We start from the raw sequence: 19043 nt of genomic DNA on the forward strand, positions 1-19043 counted from the left end.
AGTCATGGGTGTCTGAAGTTTCATATGACTGAAGTTCAATCATTTTTTATTGAACTTCAATCATATATGATTGATTTCAATCTTTTTTGCAACTTTAGCCTCAGATGTTTCTTTTTTGCTTGAATGACTAAAATTCAATCAGTTTTGTCTGAACTTCATCATATATGATTAAATTCAATTATTTTTGCTTTTATATACATATCATTGAAGTTCAACTATCTCTTCTTGAATTTCAGACACCTTAGTTTAACATAATGCACCATATATCTGAATCGTTCCAAAATAACTAAACATACAAAAATATTTTAAAAAATTTAACTACCAATTAAATAACATGTCCAAATAAGATATTCCGTGAAAATTTTACATTAATAATTAGGAATGACAAAAGTAGGTCGAGAAAATATGATTCGCCCAACTTGAATAGAGGTTTTGCTATCATGTTGGATGTTCAAAAATAATTGTCAAATCAGCAATGTATGTGTATCGATTAAAATCATTGTCATAAAAGAAAAAGAGTTACAAGTAATATTCTTCTTCAAACAAATGACTTGGAATATAAGTTAACTCAGCAGGACCCCACTCAGACAACTCGAATTATCTAGAAACACCCACATTTAAGCTTTCAACAGCTACCTATTGGACCCTTTATCATTTAATTTGTTGCCAATAATAATCATCCTGTTTAATTTATGGAAATTTAACATGAACATATATTTTGTGTATATTAAAAAAAATCAATTACAACAATTTCATGTAAAAGAAAAAACATAAACTCATAGGTGGAAAGATGGTAAGCAAATATTGGATGCAATATATACCTCCATCGTCTCATAGTACTTGTTGCGGAGTAAGTAAAGGATCGAGGATTTATTTAAATTTCTTTCGATGAAAAAATTATATTATTGATATATGGTTAAAGTTATATTTTATGTCTATATAGTAGTTATTGAACTTCTTCGAGTTTTTCGAGTGTTTCCTTCTTCTTCTTTTTTTCATATTTTGAACTTCTTTAGTGAATGCTTGTCATGTTTCATTTTCAAAAGCCAAATAAGATTAACGATAATCAATAATTTAAGGTCGATTTTTTTATTATATTAATATAATAAAAATTATAACTATAAAAAAAAAAATTAAGTAGTTTTTTAATAGTATCTAAAAAGCATTCATTTTCAATAACTTTTAAGATGACGACAAAACTGAGCTGTCAAATACAGCAAAGAAAACAGATTAGTTCTAGTTGTCTGTTGTCTCTGTAAAAGTTCCCATTCTTTTCTTCTTCCACTAATTATAACTTCCCAATTCCCAAATCTATCAATAATTCTTGATTTGGTTGATCATCCCAATAATTAAAGGCCTTAATTTTGAGGAGAAAATGACTGATGCAAATGCCCATAAGGTGATTGATGCTTTGCCTGAACCAACTCCACCTCCGGCAGCCGGAAACGGAGAGAGTCAGGTACCGGAAATCAGCACCGGCGTCTCCGAAATCGTGAGGAGATGGAAGAGAGAAGATTTGGTGAAAAGGGGTTCTTTAATTTTGCATGGACTTGCCTTGATTTTCTCATTGATTGCTTTCATTGTAATGGCTAGCAATACTCATGGTGATTGGAAAGATTTTGATAAATATGAAGAATACAGGTATACACTCATCATCATGAATTTCATATAAACAGGTCATACCAATTTTAGTTTATGCTTTGTTTATGCATAGTAATACTTTTTCAGTTGGGAGTGTTCACTGACACAGTCGAGACGAGTTGAAATAGGTGTATAGATATGCATACTCAAAGTTTGAGTCTTTACTTGAGGTCAAGTTTGAGTATGTGTTTTATGTATTATTTGGGATTAAGGAGCAGTTGTTATTGTTTTTGTTGGAGATGTTGTTCTAGTATTGAGAATTGAATTGGAATTTTTGGGATGTGATCATAACAGGTATGTGTTGGCTATTGCAATTCTGTCTTCATTATATACAGGATTGCAAGTTTTGAGACAAATTCATGAACTTTCAACTGGCAAGGAATCTTTTTCCAGGCAGACATTAGCTTTAGTTGGCTTCTTTGGTGATCAGGTTGGTCATTTTCCATTGATATGAGCAATTGAATTCAATAGACATGGTGAGTGAGTAGACAACAAGATTTGTGAAAAAGGGAAGAACTTGATTAAAATTACTTATAACCAACAAATGTCAACTGAGCTGAGGATCTATCGGTAATAGCCTCTCAACCTACACAAGGTAGGGATAAGGTTGTGTACACACCGCCCTTTCAAGACCCTACTTGTGGTATTACACTAAATATGTTGTTGTAAATGTCAGTTGGTCTTGGTAAGTAATGTGTATGTCACTCTATTTTCTCAACTTAGATACTAGGTTTTTGTCCGTGATAGGATTCTAACTCGTGATATGCAGTTAACTCACACATTTGCGTCCGTCTTGCTTCTTTTCTTAGGATCTGTGTATGTCTCTACTTTGCTCGATTCTCATGCCAGTGGACTCCATAGTCTGTTTTTTGCCTTAATAGCTTCATTTCATAACTGAGCATGAAGTTTGAATTGAATAAACAGTGAGAAAAGCGTCTTTTTGTGATTGCTCTCTTACCTCTGAAACGAAAGCCTTGAAGGCGTGTTCTTGATTGAACCGATTGTGATTCGTGAGGCATGAAATTGATGGAATTCTTACCTTTTTGTTGAATTGCAGGTAGTAGCATACATGTTATTATCAGCTGCATCATCTGCTGTGCCACTAACTAATAGGATGAGAGAAAACAATGACAACATATTCACAGATTCTTCAGTAGCAGCAATTAGCATGGAGTTCTTGGCATTCTTTGCTCTGGCAGTGTCAGCTCTCATTTCTGGACATAAGCTCTCAAATAAATCCTATATTTGATGACATCTTTAAGATATTCCAAGTCTGATAATTCTTTGATCAACTTCATTCTGCCCATGTACATCTGTTATTAATTCTTTTTTGTCTGTTTTGGTCATGTACATATGTATCAAAGCTACACAAACATTCACATTCTGGTTGAAGTTCAACCTATGTGTTAAAATTCAGAGTGCAAATTGTATTTGTTTGTAAAGAAAATTGTCATCAAATTAAAGGAGTGCTCTTTGTTTCTTCAGATCTCTCTGTTTTGGAGTGTTTCTTTTGATTATTTGGTAGGATGTATTAGAGAATCTAATACATGTATTAGTCATGGTCTTATTTAACTCTTTGTTTGGAAGGATTTTCAGTTTATGTATAACTAATCAAAATATTATACGGTGTATAACTAATACATAGTAAATCATGGTATTAGCAATATAAGAGCTATTAATACATGGATAAGCATGGTCAAAAACAAAACTACCCCTATTACACCAAACCAAATTGCGGATATGAAATAATCTTAGCATAAATAATTCCAACATAACTAATCTTAACATTATTAATCTCAACACTACTAATGACCATTTGTTAAGAGTCGCCAAATGTCCCAGAAATTCTTTTCATCATTATATCTGATGAAGTTAATTGATTGAATAGCTGTTCCCATCCAGTTTTCAGCAAATGTAGTTAAGAGTGCAAATTGATTTATTATTATTTTCAAAAATTGTTACAATTATACATGCAATAGTTTGAAGTTGTTCAGTTAAGCTCTACCACTGGTACTTTTTGAACTAAAAAAAGATGAGAAAAAGTTGTTAAATAGGCGTCTGAAAAACTAGCTTCTGACCCTATATAAAATTTACATCAGTGAAAATGGGATGACGGATCACATCTAGATATGATTCAATATAATTTGCTTGCTGCGTTGAGTTTGCTCATAATCAATGGATTAACCAAGTTGGTTTGGTAAGAAGAAATTCATGATATTTCATCTTAATGGTATCAAGTGGCATTCATAAGATTGAAAAGCTCAAACAGTTGGTCGTTAGAGGGGACGAAAAATTCTCAAGGTACAATCACAGCTACTTGCGTCAAATAACTGTTTAATCGAGCACAAGTTTGAAGTAACCATACACGAAATCACAGTAGTAAAGAGCAATAGGCATTAAAAACAAGTTATTGACTGCTCAAAGTTATAAACATATTTTTCGAATTGATTTGATGCAGGGCCAATGCTGAATGGACATTGAGTATCCCTGTTCTTGGAATTGACTGAGTATTTAGAGAACATGTTGCACCGTTGCAGATACTAAATAGGAAAAAATACCACAAACAATGCACCTTGCCTGATGAAGTGCTAACAGATGAAGTAATGACTCCAGAGGCTCTGGGGCGACAATCCATTTTAGGACACTCGCATAAATGGCTAAAATCTTCACTCTAAATTGTCCAGCTGAATTTTCCAGTATATTGGATCTACTTCAGCCTGTGTTTAACCGATAGGAGTAAGATAATTAATGATTAGATCAAGCAAAAAGGATGTTTTCATTATTACAACAAAGAAAATCAAAACTGTAATTTTATTGTCTCAATTAAATGCCAAACAAGAAAGGCTCTGAAATTGCATTGACCCTCTAGATCAAGTAATAACTATGTCACCTTTAGCTAAAATATGCAATTCTAATTGATTCACACGATGGTATATCTCGACAACCACAGAAGTACCTCACATATTTTTAGAAAAAAGTAGGTAAGAATAAATATGAGAAAGATACCTGAAATGGTTTCTCTCTCCACTGAAAGACACAACCCCGGGCTTCTAGATGTTGAAGAAGAGGTTGTGGTAGCAACGATTTAAATGATGTCTGCAGCTTAACTTTAGTAAGTCCGCCACAAGCCAACAGTGCAGCTCCTAGTCCACCAGGAGATACACCCTTGAGATGCAGGATTGTCATGTTCTGTAGACCGCTGATGCTGGCAAGAGACAACAGCCCCACGTCCGTCACTGAAGTGTAGGATAAATTGATCTGTGTATTTACATATGGCCAGCTCATATTAGATGTCAATGCTCCAGTTCGTCAATATCAATGAAAGAGAAACTGTAGTTACCTGTTTGAGATTTGGCGAGAAGTGAGCAAGTGGAATCATTCCGGCATCATCAATGTTGTGGCAATTTTTGATGTCTAGTGTCGTAAGCTGCTTACATCCCACAGCAACAGCTGCGAGACCTAAAGATGTGACAAGAGGACAACCTCGACTTTCAAGTGTGTTCAACTTTGAACACTTTGATATAGATATGAATGAGCCATCAGTAATGTGATTGCAATAGGCAATATTGATCATTTCAAGGCCAATACAACCACGAGCGATTGCTAATATTCCCAAGTCGGAAATTCCAGCAGACCTGTCAAGAAGAATAACCCAGTAATCAGCACACACAATCTCTTTTGTACTCCTTAGTTAAAAGTCAGCTCAGGCAATTCATCACAAATAGAAAAGAATGTCAAAAAACTGCACAAGATATATAGTTACACTATCTCAATTAACAGTCCATGAACTGTGAAATACATACCTATATAAGTCAAGCTCCTTAAGATTTGAGCAGCACATGCCAATGTGGATAAGACCCTGATCGGTTATGTTCAGACAGATGCCCAGCTTTAAGCTGGAAAGGTTGGCACACTTGGAAATGGTCTTCAAGCCTGCATATGTAGGACATCGTCAGATATAAAGGTGGAACTTTGAAATTACAACAGAAGCCTGAGACCTTTAAGGTAAAGGGGTGACCTTCATCATCAATTTCGTTGTCTGTAAGGTCAAGCTCTTCAAGGTACTGGCAACGCTGTCCAATTAGAACAAAAGCTTCTCTTGGGACTAGAGTACAAGACTCCATCCTGAGAGAAGTAAGCGAGGCACAGGAATTCGTTATATGGGAAATCGATACATGAGTTATCTTGCGGCAACAAGTAATGTCAAGCTTCCTCAAGTCTTTGTGCTTTGTTACGAGGGAGCAGAGACCTTCATCTGTCACTCCCAAACATTTACTTAAGCTCAGTTCTTTAAGTGAAACACACCAATTTCCAATAGCCTTCAGTCCAGAGCATGTAACTTGGCAACCATCTAGTTTGACGGACTGCAACCTGGAAAGCTTCTGCAAGCTATCTGCGACAGCTGGTGTAATCTGAAATACCAGTAATCTTATATCAACAATCAAATTAAAACTCATACTACTGAAAGATGGTCAAGTCCGTTAAGCCTTACAGGAGAACCATATGATAATATAAGTTGCCGCAGACATCCAGCGCAGCTGGTGAGAGATGACAAACCCACATGACTAACATTCTGACAGCTCGACATATCAAGTTTCTGAAAAGAGACCACATACATAGGCTGACATTAGTCAATAGTATCTTGTAAAGAAAAAGTTATTTAAGAGGAAAAAAAAAGGAAAAGGCATGATACATGCAAGGCAACACTTGACTTGCACAATAGTCCACTTCTTTGGGACATCTGACAATTAGGTAGAATTCTGGGTACGTAAAATCAAAGTTACCTCATTCTTTAACTATCTCAGAGTACTTATAGTGGCATTGGCACAGTAGGCCACCAATTATTGACTAGGCAATTAGGAAAAAAAAGCCATACATCTGTACATCTAAAAGTAGTGCTTGAAGCTAGGACAATTTGACAATTTGTTGGGCAATTTCTTTTTGATGACCGAGAAATCCATTAGGAGCCAACCCTTAGGACCAACCGCAGCCTTCAAAACGCGGGGATGATGGGCTTCCTCCGCCCTTCTCCATTTAAATATCAAACTTAGTTCACTTGACACGGGGCTCGAACTTGTGACCTAAGTCACAAGTCCTTCAACCTTTGCCAATTGAGCTAAGCCCCTGGGCTTTTGGCAATTTCATACATCAATATCATCTCCATTTTATATTTTTATTTTTTGAGACAATATCATCATTTTTTATCAAGGAGAGACAAATATGAGAATCAAAGTTTGTTAAACAGAGTCTTCCAAAGTACATACCTCCAGTGACTTGCAGCCTTGCTCGAGGGATGCAAGGCTGTCATCATCAATTCCATAACAGCCTTCTAGAACCAAATCTTCAAGATATTGCAGTTTCGAGATCGATGATAAGCATTCATTAGTGATCTGTATAATAAGAAGATCAACACATTATCGTATGATCATTAAAGAAAGCCTAGACAAAACAAAAAAAAATGAAGAAAGAAAAAGAGATGGGATGTAATAACAGAACACAGAAACAGAAGAAAGCCTAGACAAAACAAAAAAAATGAAGAAAGGAAAAGAGATGGGATGTAATAACAGAACACAAAAACAAATTACATGTAACAACTTCATAAATACAGCCAGTCACTGGAAACTTGGTACATCTGGAATTTAAGTTCTGAACCAAAGCTGTGAGAAACTACAACACCAACAATTACTACCACGCCTTAATCTCAAGCAAGTTGGGGCCAGCTATATGAATTTTCACTGTCTACGTCCCTCCATTTAAGCTCATATCCAAGTCGTGGTAACTTCATAAATCAAGAAAGGTCTTCGAAATCACATGAAAAAGAACTTTCCCATATTAAGTGATGAAAAAAGGAGCATGTTGTGATGGAAACGAAATGTAATTAAGACCTGGAAATCAGACAAATCACCAAGGTACTAAAAAGCACAAAGAAATTTTGCTAGGTCTCACGCTATCCTTAAGCGGTGCGAAGATATCGAGAGAATATGGATAGATTCTCTACAGCATAAAACCTCCAATAATTTAAAGTCATCAAGGATGAGTATAATAAGAAAGCATTCAATTATTCATCTGAAGATGCATTGGAAGTAGAGCAGAGGTGTTCATTAGGATTCAAAAGCTGGACTCTGCACTATGTTTTCTTTTCGACAAACTCAAGGCTAGAAGCATACCAAGTGCAAGAGATGTGCAAAGTGCATAAGCAGACTCTTTTTTAAGTACTTGTATATCTCCCAAGTAGAAAAAGCACAATACACGGGATAAATTTAACTAAGACAATGTAAGAATATTAGCAAATGTTTAATAATCTTAAATATTTAATGTTCTGTGAAATGTCATTTTCCGTTCAATTTCAAAAAAATAAGCATTGAGTTCAAGTGACACGTCAGCACTTGCTTTTTCCTTTTTATGACATTGGTGATCGGGCCAGCTTGTGTATACCCACCAAGCACCTGCTACCTCCCACCAGCACATGTACCAGATAACTAGCTTTGCCTACTAAAGCTTATACAGATGGGAAGAAATCGTCTAGTTTTGAACCTGAGACATATCTGCATTTGTTGACCAGTGCAAACTCATGAAGTTTTCCTCCCTTATGGAGGATAGAGAATGAAAATAATCTTGTGCAAATATCTTCACGAAGTTCTTCTCACCCATTCTGATGTGAATTAGCTTAAGGTGTCATGTGCACCCCTTCTTCGGAAGCTTGTCAAGCTAAAAGCCTGTCATCCATGTCTTGACCCACCCTTGTCGGCGCGCCCTCCGTCATGGATGTCACAATTCTCATAGACTTCATTAAGGATATCAGGGAGAAATTTATACACGGCTTAGCATTTTATTTATAATGATGCTTTCTTGTCCAGCTAAATCTGCACATTACCTACTAAATCATTGGTTAACACTCCCAAAGCTGCATAAATTATCATGAGCAAGCTACATTTGTTCTATATCATACAATGCATATTTAGAATTCATGATACATCAAATTTCAAAATAAACCGAGTCCATGACCATTTTGGTAACTATAAAGATAGAGATCTCATTCAATTGTACTAACACAAGCAAGGATTCATGAAAGACTATATCTGATAAGCCATCAATTGGCTAACTAACTTGGCAGATTATGACAATGAGAAATCAAATATCAGTACTCAAAAAGAATCACACACCACATCTAGTGATTATTGATTCACAACATGAACACACACATCATTTGACCCTGAACATTATAGTAAACTGAACACCAACCAATCGACAGGCATACTGTCTAAACATGTTCAAATGAAGTATATTAGACAAACAAACTAACTTACCATGATAAACAGAAACAGAAACATAACCACATAGCAACCACAGCATCCCTGAGCAAACTCACAATCACAAAGAAGATACAACACAAAAGTTACAAGGGAGGAAAAGCTCCATTACCGGCAAGTAAGAAAGATCCAAACTACGAATCTCCTTGCATTTAACAGCAATCAAACCCACACCAAGATCACCAACACCCAAACACCATCTCAGGCTAAGTAACCTCAGCTTCCTGCAGCCAACAGCAATACACCCAAGTCCAATATCTGTTATTGACTTACACCTCACCAACCACAACCTCTCCAAGTTCTTTGCCTCAGCTAATGCAGCAGCACCCACATCCTTCAACTCAGTAGCATTTGACAAATCAATTTCAACCAAATTCCCACAATTCATCACCAAATTCGACAACCCCACATGGGTAAAAAATTTAGACCTAGAAAGATTGATTGACCTCAACATTTCCTTGCAAAAATTAGCTATAACTGTTAGTGAACCATCTGTAATTCTAGGACAAAGGGAAAGATCCAGATGGGTAACTTGTGGGTATCTACTAAGAATCTTTGTCAAGTATTCTGACCTAAAGGGTTTCAAGATTTTCCTATGGTGAGATTCAATAGCATAAAAGGATTTGCAAACAAGAGAAAATGATTTCTTGTCAAATGGGTTGTCATTAAGACAATCAAGAACTGAAAAGACAATTTCTTCAGTGAGAAGCTCAAAGGGATTGAAATGGGATTCTGAAATGGGCTTTTGCTTCTTCATTGTTCCCAAGATTGAAACTTTAGGGATCATTTGGGACAAAGATTGGAGCTTTATGGTTAATTGCAGCTTAGATTTGGATATTCTTGGTAATGGTGGGATTCTTTAGGGGAAAATTTGCAGGTGTAGGTAGATGTAATTAGTAGTTCATTTGTGAATTTGATCACATAAAGAAGATGGAAAATTGAGAAGCAACCGTTTAACAGAAAAACACTGGCCTAGTTGAGAAGAAACCAAGTGAGAAAGAAGAAGAAGAATGTCTCAATTACTTTATTGTCCTTGTTGGTATTTTCCATTTTCTAGAAAGACTTGAAGCATCCAAAAAAAAAAAAAGAATTGTTGAAAGACCTAAGTACCCTCTTAGTTTGGAGAATGGAGACTTTCATGGATAATAATACCTGCCCTAGAAAATTAAACCAAACTTAATAATAATATTCTATTTCTCACTTGCATTGTCTTATTGTTCCGTTTATATTAGTAGAAATAGTTATAGTATATTGTGCTTATAGTTTAATGGCATTCGATTTCTATTCTTTTCTAATATTTTTATATCGTAATTATCATATTGTTTTATTATAATTTTGATTATGTTGCTATCGGTTATTTTTATCATCATTTATTATTTTTTATACTATCATTACATTATTTTGGGACTATTTTTTCTGAAGTCGAGTGTCTATCAGAATCAACATCTTGACCTTTGTGGTAGAACCAAAATTTACATATACTCTACTATTTTTTAATCTCATTCTCCACATATTACTGAAGATTTGTTATTGTAAATTAAAAAGGACAAAAACGAAACTTACATTTTATACATATATATATATATATATATATTAAAATAAAAGGGTAAAAAGGTCAAATAAGGTAGTAGTGAGTGCCGTACGGGAAAGGACAGGAAAAAAGGATGGGAGCATTGACGAAGGCATTTTAGGTAGAGTCACTAATGGGTCCCACACATAGAAAGAAAGAGAAAAGTATTTCATTCGGTGGAGAAAATATGTGAGGAAGGACATATTCAAGTGCAGACGGACGGTACGATACCTTTTTTCATTTTTCTGTAAAATAAAATAAAATGACATAACCTTTCATCATCATCTAGAGCCTATTATTATTTTTATTTTAAAAAAAAAGATTGATTTACTTATCTAAAAAATATTTATCTTTACATTTTATGTAGAAAAACACATATTTTTTTATTTAATTAATTATATAATAATATATATTGTAATTTTATTTAAATAAATATATTATTACATTTACAATAATAAAAGTGGGTAAGGGGCAGAAATAAATACTAGCACTTTGGGATGAAAAGATAATGATTTGGTGTTGACCCAAATGGAAGTTAAAGAAATACCAGTAGTCACTTTTAATTTATTGCAATTTGTAATGGCCGTACTTATGTGGTGGATTGTCAACAAAGTACGTACCTAACTTTCCCTGATAAGCTTTCATAGTTTGGGGCTCATACCAAACTAGTTGAGAACTTGGGGAGGTTCTTTCTCATGGAGGCCTTAACTCATCCAATTTAGTATAAACCCATAATAATCTCTTTTACTTTTATTGGATTCTCAAATATATTTGTGTCATGAAATAATAATAAAATATTATGACAACAAAAGAAAAAGCCAAAGAAATTGTGGAGGGTGGAGGAAGGAGGGAGGGGGGGAGAGATATTTTATTTATTTCAAACTGATGTATTATTAAATTGATTTCTCATTTATTACAAAAAAAAAAAGTCGATACGAGTCTAACTTTTCAAGAAATAGTTGTAATGATGTACAAATAAATTGATTGATGTTATATTTATGGAAGAAAAAGGAGTTAATGCGAGGTTTTTCAAAAAAATAGATATAAAACTTTTCAGAAGCTACCAATTTGAAGAATTTGCACCCTGTCCTTTTGATTGCAAGTTTGAGAAATCTGGTGCAAAGCTTTTCAGAAAACTCCTTTCAAACTGTCTGTTTGAGTTCAAGTTTATCTAGTAGGATATTTTGTAATGAACATCTACAATACGATACATATATAATAATTTGAAGGTTTTTAAAATTTTAATATTGTAGTCATTATTTATTTTATTTTAACACATTTTGCTTTTTGAAAATTAAATTAACTAATATTTTAAGTTAAATTGAATTAGATTAAGTTAATAGTTTAAATTAATTTTAGATATTCAAAAACTAAATAAAAAAATATTTTAAATTAAAATTCCTCTCATATTATTAATAATATAAAAACATATTTTTAATATTAATAAAAAAATTACATAGTTTGAGTCTCAATAACAAAAGTTAATTTCCTTGTAATTTGTATCTAGCAAGTTAATTTGAAATATGATAGATAGAGAAAATGAGTACCCCACATGGAATACGTAAAGTGATACGACCAATAAATAGTCCACCACACAATGAGGTTATATCTCTTGCAGCTCATATATACAACCTTCCTCACAAGATATTTCTAACTCATCCACAATATAGTCCCCTTTATTTTTATGATGATAAAAAAAAAGGCTACAACCTCCCCCCCCCCCCCTCCCCGCACCTTTTAAATTAGGTGGCTAGGGGGAAATAAGAGAGAGAATTATAAGATAAAAAATTAAATGCTCATCAATAAAATAATATTTTGGATAGCTAATCAACTGATTTATTAAGATTTTCTCGAATTTGTTTTTTACCTAAATATATACTTTTGTTATTATCTAACTTATATGAAAAAATTACGCGGATTGGCAAACATTGCTACAATAATTATGCAATAAGGGTATAGTTTCAATTAATTATACGAATTAGCTATAGTTTAATAAAATTGGAAGCGAATATACAAATATGAAAGTGAATATACAAATATCTAAAGCAAATCTGGAAGCGAATATATACAATCTCTTTGAAAACCTAATATGTATACAAACTAGAAAGCCTAATTTGTATAATGCAGGGAGATATACAAACATTAAAAACAATATCAAATATAAATATAGCTATGGAGAGTAATTAGGGAAACTATACACATAAGAAATTATTAAGTTTAATATGTTTGTTATTTCTAAAAAATTTCCCAACTTATATTTTGATGGTGCGGACTAGGAGTGTCAAGATGAGCCCAAATATAGACAATTCGTCTAATTCATCCAATCCGTCCAAAATTTTATGGATTGGGCTCAAGATAATTTGAACTGAACCAATTTCAACTCATTCAAGCCTTAGTTTATTTTTAAAAAATCTTCAATTGGACCCAATGCAATCTCCAATTTCAATTCGTTTTAAAAATTTTTATGTGCATTGGTGTAATGTTTATTCCCAATTGAAGATATGAGTTACTATTGATTTCATATCTTCTAGGATTTATCTATTTATTTATAACTTTTTAAAAATTTTCTTGAAATGAAATTCAAATTGTAGTTATAAAAGCTAAATAAAAATATGTTACAATTATTGAGATTAAGCAGATCAAATTGGGAGGGTCATGATCAAACCTGATTTTTAGCCCATTAGAGACCAACCCATTTGAGCCCACAAAGTAAATTTGACCGGGTTATGATCCAATCAGATGTTTATTTGGAGAAAATTCACAAATAACCACTACAATAAACTTAATTAGACTCATTAACTATAGTTTGCATATCTATGACTTGTAACTATAATTTAAGTTGTCTCGTTTGTATAATTCGCGAGTTTGTATAATTCGCGGATTTCTATAATTTGCAGATAATTGAACTATTTTTGTACAAATTTGAAATAATGAATTTATACAAACACAAACATCTGAACTTTAAATAATTATACAAATTATACTAGACAAAATTACATTATATAAAAGTTATCCAAATTATATTATACAAATTTTGAATTATACAAACGTGTGAATTATATAGACATGAACTGTAATTAACGCTAAATGTTAGTGGTGAATCGTAAATTAGCTAAACTATAGTTATATTAACTAATTAACTAGTATATGTTTGCTTATTTGGGTAATTTTCTCTTTTTATTTCAACCCATTTTAATATGGAAAAACTACACAAAATATACCTAATTGTGAAACTATTTACCCAAATTGAACTCAACCCAAGCTATTTTCTCAAAATGGACCCATTACCCAAATTATTTACCTTCTTACCCCGCTTTCTCCTTTCTTATTTCGCGCATGACGCCAACATAATATCAGCATCACTGCTATAAATTAATCCTCTGTGATACTCTATCGGTATATTGATACCATATAGGATTGAGCTTAATTCTCTATGATACTCCGTCGGTATATAGATATCCTATCAGTATCATATAGGATTGGACTCTTTTTTTAAAAAATAAAAATAAAATAATTAAGAAAAATTATTAAAGTCACAATCTTATTTATTAAACTCTAAATTAATAAAATATATATTTTTTGTGATACTTCGTCAGTATATTGATACCATATCGGTATCATATAGAACTAAACTTAATCCTCTGTGATGTTCCATCGATGGTATATTGATACCCTATCGATATCAAATAGGGTTGACGTCAACGCGCGGATTTTAAAATAAAGTTATGTCATTTTAAAATAAAAAAAGGATATGAAAGTAATGAGACATCTAAAGATAAATACTTTCTCTTTTGGGGTTACAAGTCTTCTTTTCTCTTTTAATATTTCCTATTTGAATCCAACCAACTCATTTGGCATCCCTAATACCAACATAAGTGGCATACCCCTCCCAATCCATTTAACTTCTCATTGCCACTTCTTCTTCCATGACCATCACCTCCAATCCTTCCACAACTAGTGCCACCATGACTACCACCATTTTGATTTAGTATTGAATCGAAAATACAATGAAGAGTAAAAATTAATACTTTTTTCATAATAAAAGAGCAAATTTGACCCCTTTTAATCTTTTATTTGTGAATACATAGAGCTAATAGAAATGATAAATTTCATTCAAAAGCTGCAAGTATATTTAATTATCAAGGTTTGCATATGATCCTATCTTAGTGTTAAGGGTCAATTATGACCCCCGAGTTCCAGCAGGCAACTAACTAAATTTTTTGTGTCTGTGTTTACCTTATACTTGAACGAGGCTCCTTTTCATTTCACAAATTCTTATTTTATGGAACGTTATTACTCTCACGTTTGTAACTAAATACTTTTTTCGTCTCAAGTTAATTGTCACATTTTACGGCAGTCACATAGAGTGGAACAAAGTGTACTCTAATGGAATATATTTTTGCAGTACCAACGAGCTCTCTATTACATTGACCATGTAATTAAGATGATCATCCTATAGTTACGTTGGTCCATGTTGACATTAATTCATAATAAAAATTGAAACAATTATTAAAATTAATTTTTTGAGAGGGATCTATATATAGTCAAGGCTGGAAAGAGTATTATAAACACGTAATTGATAGGAATAATAAGCTCAAAGAAAAATGATGATTTAGTTTCCGTACGTTAGGATTATTATTCCTCCCTACTAATCTTGGCTTGACTTTATATGTCACAACTAATAAAGCAAGAGAATTTATTAGGTCATAGTCCATGCATGGATGTTCAAAATGGAGCAAGCCGCTAAAAAATCATTATTTTTTCATTGAAAAATATTCAATGTTGATAATTTTCATAAATTTTTTAATTTGAGAAACGAAAAAATAGTAGCATTTTTACACGAAAAAAATAGAAAGTTTTCCAGTATTTTAATAAAAATCTGTACCCATCATATATTTTTCAATGAGCTCGATATATATAACATATATTTTTTAATTAATTCACGATGGAAAAAAAATCTACATGTTTCTAATAGTGATTCCTCTATCTAGAAGCTAGATACTGGAATATTCTTTTATCATTTCTCCATTTTTTCTCTCTTTTGTTTTGCTAAAATTGAGGTCAAAGTACTTGAATTAATTAATATTGTACCAAATTTTATTTTTATTAGATGATGTAACAATTCAATCCCTTATTTTCAGTAGTTACACTTTGAGTTATGTTTTGATGCCTTGAACATGTTGTTTTTATGTTTTGAGACTTTTTGACTTATGACTTATAGGCCAAAGACATTATTGAAGCCAAGATACAAGCTGATGACTCACTATGGTTAACAACTAACTCGAGCAGTTAGAAAGTAGTTAGGAGTTAGTTAGGTTGTTAGATTGACAACTAAGTTTGTTAGAGTTGTAGATCATTTCTAACTGATAGTATAAATATCCCAATCATGAGAATTCTCTATAATTGAATCAGATGAAAACAATCTAGATATTTTCTGTTTGGCATTCTCTCTAAGCTTCTTCTTCTTCGTTTAGTTCTTAGTAAAGCTTCATCTATGGAAGCTAACATGGCATCAGAGCTTCTGTCAGAAATACACAGTTGATTGAAGGTTGCAATCGTAGATAGAGCTTCGATTCAACAGAAGAAAAGTACTAGATCAAAGAAGAGTTATCAATGGCGATAGAAGAAGAAACTACGACTCCTAATTCATTCACAGCTCGTAGCACAGGCAGCATTGAGATAGATCACAATCATTTGTTACACCTTCAACCAAATGACACTCCAGTTAGTTCTCTCATCTCTCTTCAGTTAACTGGATATAACAATATAACAATTATGCACTTTTAGGTCTATGACTTTAAGTTTGTTAGGAAAGAGAAAATTAGGCGTTGTTGATAGTAGACATACCAAAGACAAGTTTGATGAGTCCCTACATGATTAGTGGGAGAAAGTGAATGCAGTAGTACTGCCATGGATCATGAATGTGGTAAAGAAAGAATTGTTGAGTAGAATAATCTATGCCTCAAATGCTCACAAAGTTTGGCTTGACTTAAAGGAGAGTTTCGATACATTAAATGGCTCTAGGGTGTTCTATCTACACAGAGAAATTGTCACTTTAACACAAGAAACTCTATCTATTTCAGATTATTTTTCTAGAATAAGAAATTTGTAGGACGAGTTTGATGCAATCATGCCTTGTCCAAGTTGTAGTTGTCCTGAATCTCGTAATTACTCTTAACACCATGGGTATCAAAGGATTTTGCAGTTCCTAATGGGACTCAATGAGACCTATGCTCAATGCAGAAGCCATATCCTGATGATGTCTCTAATTCCAATACTAAACAAAGCATATTCCATGATTATAGATCATGAGAGCCAAAGGTCTTTAGGAAGCTCTTCATCTGTTAGTCAAGTCACTGAATCCTTAGAAAGAACAACATTCTTTAGTCACAAAGGAAGTTCTAGCTCTGGATTCAAAGGAACAACTACTAAAGGAGTTGTCATGGGATCTAGAAATACCTATGATGGAGGAAACATGTCTTTAAGTGGAAACTCAAGCTTTGGAGGTAACTGTCACGCCCCGAGAGGGTACCCTAGACGTAACCGGCACTCAGAAACCATTTCTGGCTCCCAAGCGAACCACATAGCCTGATCACACATCCGTTCATTCATTCAATCAACAGAAGACAAAAGAATAAAGAGAATCTTTGGTGGGCAACTCAAACATTAGTCTAACTCAAGGGATAAAGGCCATGGGATAACAAATCAACTCTAATATTTGTCATTATAAATAGTTTTACAAGAATAATTGAAGGAAAGAAAATACTCAATTGACGCATCACTATCTAGTCTATGAAGCCTCTATCACTATTATCTAATTGGTGCCAGTAACATGTTCATGGCTACCTCAACTCAAAATGAAAAGGGCTAACTCGACGCAAGAATACACAAACGGTGTCCTCTGAATGTAGGGGAGGACTCACCAATACGCTGAGTGCAAATAGATCCCCAGTGATGCTCCTATTGTCGATCTCTTAAACCTGTCTCTGCATCATGAAACGATGCAGGCCAAATGGCGTCAGTACGTGGAATGTACTGGTATGTAAAATGGCAGAATGAAACATACCTCAAGGAAGAGTAACGCTGGTTCAAATATCTCAACTCATAAAAGATAAGAGGGACTCAAATAAGGCGTCATAAGTCTAAAGTAAGGATATAGTTTAGACAGAGACCAATCATATACCATACAATCCAATTCAATTATGTATAATACAGTTCAATCAAACCATTTACAATTCGATCCTTTTCAATCATATACAATCCGATTATATACACTCAACTCAACAATCAACTCAATAATCAAATCCAATCTAGTCACATACCATTCTATTCAATCCTATCACAATTCATCTAATCCAATCCAACCATATACAATCAACTCAACATTCAACTCAACAATCAGCGAGACTTAACTCAATAAATATGCAAATTTAAATTATGTAATATTTTAAAATTCAACTCAAAGAACTCAACTCAATAAATATGTAATAACTCACTCAAGCGTCTTAAGTCTAACAAGAAATAGTGTAGACAGGACTAACTCATAAGCATATAGCAACTCACTCAACTCAACTGACTCAGAGTACTATCAAGACCTAAATGGGAGTTTCTCTTAACCGACAACCATCACTTATGAGGCAGTAAAGGTACAACAAAACAACGTTGTTGCCGCGCCCGTTCATACCTTGCCAGGGTACGAACGAATCAAACACTCATGGATCTAATCCAACCAAGTCCTATAATGTCAGGACAAAACTCTCGGGGAAGCATCCGACTTAACGGTTCAATCCCCCCTATATTTGGAAACACAAGTATTGGGTTTTAGTACGGACTATACTCTTGCCCAATTCGGTGCTCGATACTCCTCCCATGACTCCATACTTATAAAACTCCTCCAATCATCTCAAACAAGCCCTCACGGCTAGTTTCATGTGGAACATTGCCACCTCATCAACTCTGTTCTCATTTCTACTCAATTAACTCATAATGACAAGTCTAATTGGACCTTCTTTCAAATCGACTCATCTCAAATCATCAAACTCTTCTCTTTAAAAAATTTATACAATCTCAACTCAATGATTGCAGAAAATATTATGTACATAAAATATAATTTCAACTCCTCAACTCAAACTCAAAATAAATACTTTAATGTAAAAATATTCAACTCATTTAAAGGCTCATCATACTCAACTCATACTTAAACTCCTTTCTAAATCAAAGATGAAACTAATAATTCTTTAGACTCAAAATAATGTATAAATAGTTTATGCAAAAGGTTCACAAATAATTTATTTAAAGCTCATCCTCAAAGGATCGTTTATTTTCAAAATATTCCTAAGACATCCGATCAACTCAAATTATGCACATCATATACCACAAAATCACATTAGACTCCAATCCACTTCATCACACAACATCCTCATCAACATACCTCTTCATCAATCATTCTACACATATTAAATAATCACTATTCACATCATCACTCACACCATCATCAAAACATCGTCATTCACGTCACCATC

At 33.4% G+C, this 19043-nt stretch overlaps 2 protein-coding genes across 2 annotated transcripts; one reads left to right on the top strand and one right to left on the bottom strand.

Annotated features, from left to right (window-relative positions):
• Window positions 1–1223: 1223 nt before the first annotated feature.
• Window positions 1224–3125, top strand: LOC129876526 (CASP-like protein 4B1). Its single transcript, XM_055951978.1, has 3 exons — window positions 1224–1641; window positions 1936–2071; window positions 2699–3125. The coding sequence occupies exons 1-3, from the start codon at window positions 1376–1378 to the stop codon at window positions 2888–2890; spliced, it is 594 nt and encodes a 197-aa protein (XP_055807953.1). The 5' UTR covers window positions 1224–1375; the 3' UTR covers window positions 2891–3125.
• Window positions 3126–3943: 818 nt separating this feature from the next.
• LOC129876948 (F-box/LRR-repeat protein 3) lies at window positions 3944–9974 on the bottom strand. Its single transcript, XM_055952426.1, has 8 exons — window positions 9064–9974; window positions 6906–7031; window positions 6134–6238; window positions 5660–6053; window positions 5445–5574; window positions 4982–5276; window positions 4648–4899; window positions 3944–4358 (listed from the first exon to the last, which is right to left on the bottom strand). The coding sequence occupies exons 1-8, from the start codon at window positions 9736–9738 to the stop codon at window positions 4308–4310; spliced, it is 2028 nt and encodes a 675-aa protein (XP_055808401.1). The 5' UTR covers window positions 9739–9974; the 3' UTR covers window positions 3944–4307.
• Between the last annotated feature and the right edge of the window lie 9069 nt (window positions 9975–19043).

Source organism: Solanum dulcamara, chromosome 12, assembly GCF_947179165.1.
Source record: "Solanum dulcamara chromosome 12, daSolDulc1.2, whole genome shotgun sequence".
Classification (NCBI taxonomy): Eukaryota; Viridiplantae; Streptophyta; class Magnoliopsida; order Solanales; family Solanaceae; genus Solanum; species Solanum dulcamara.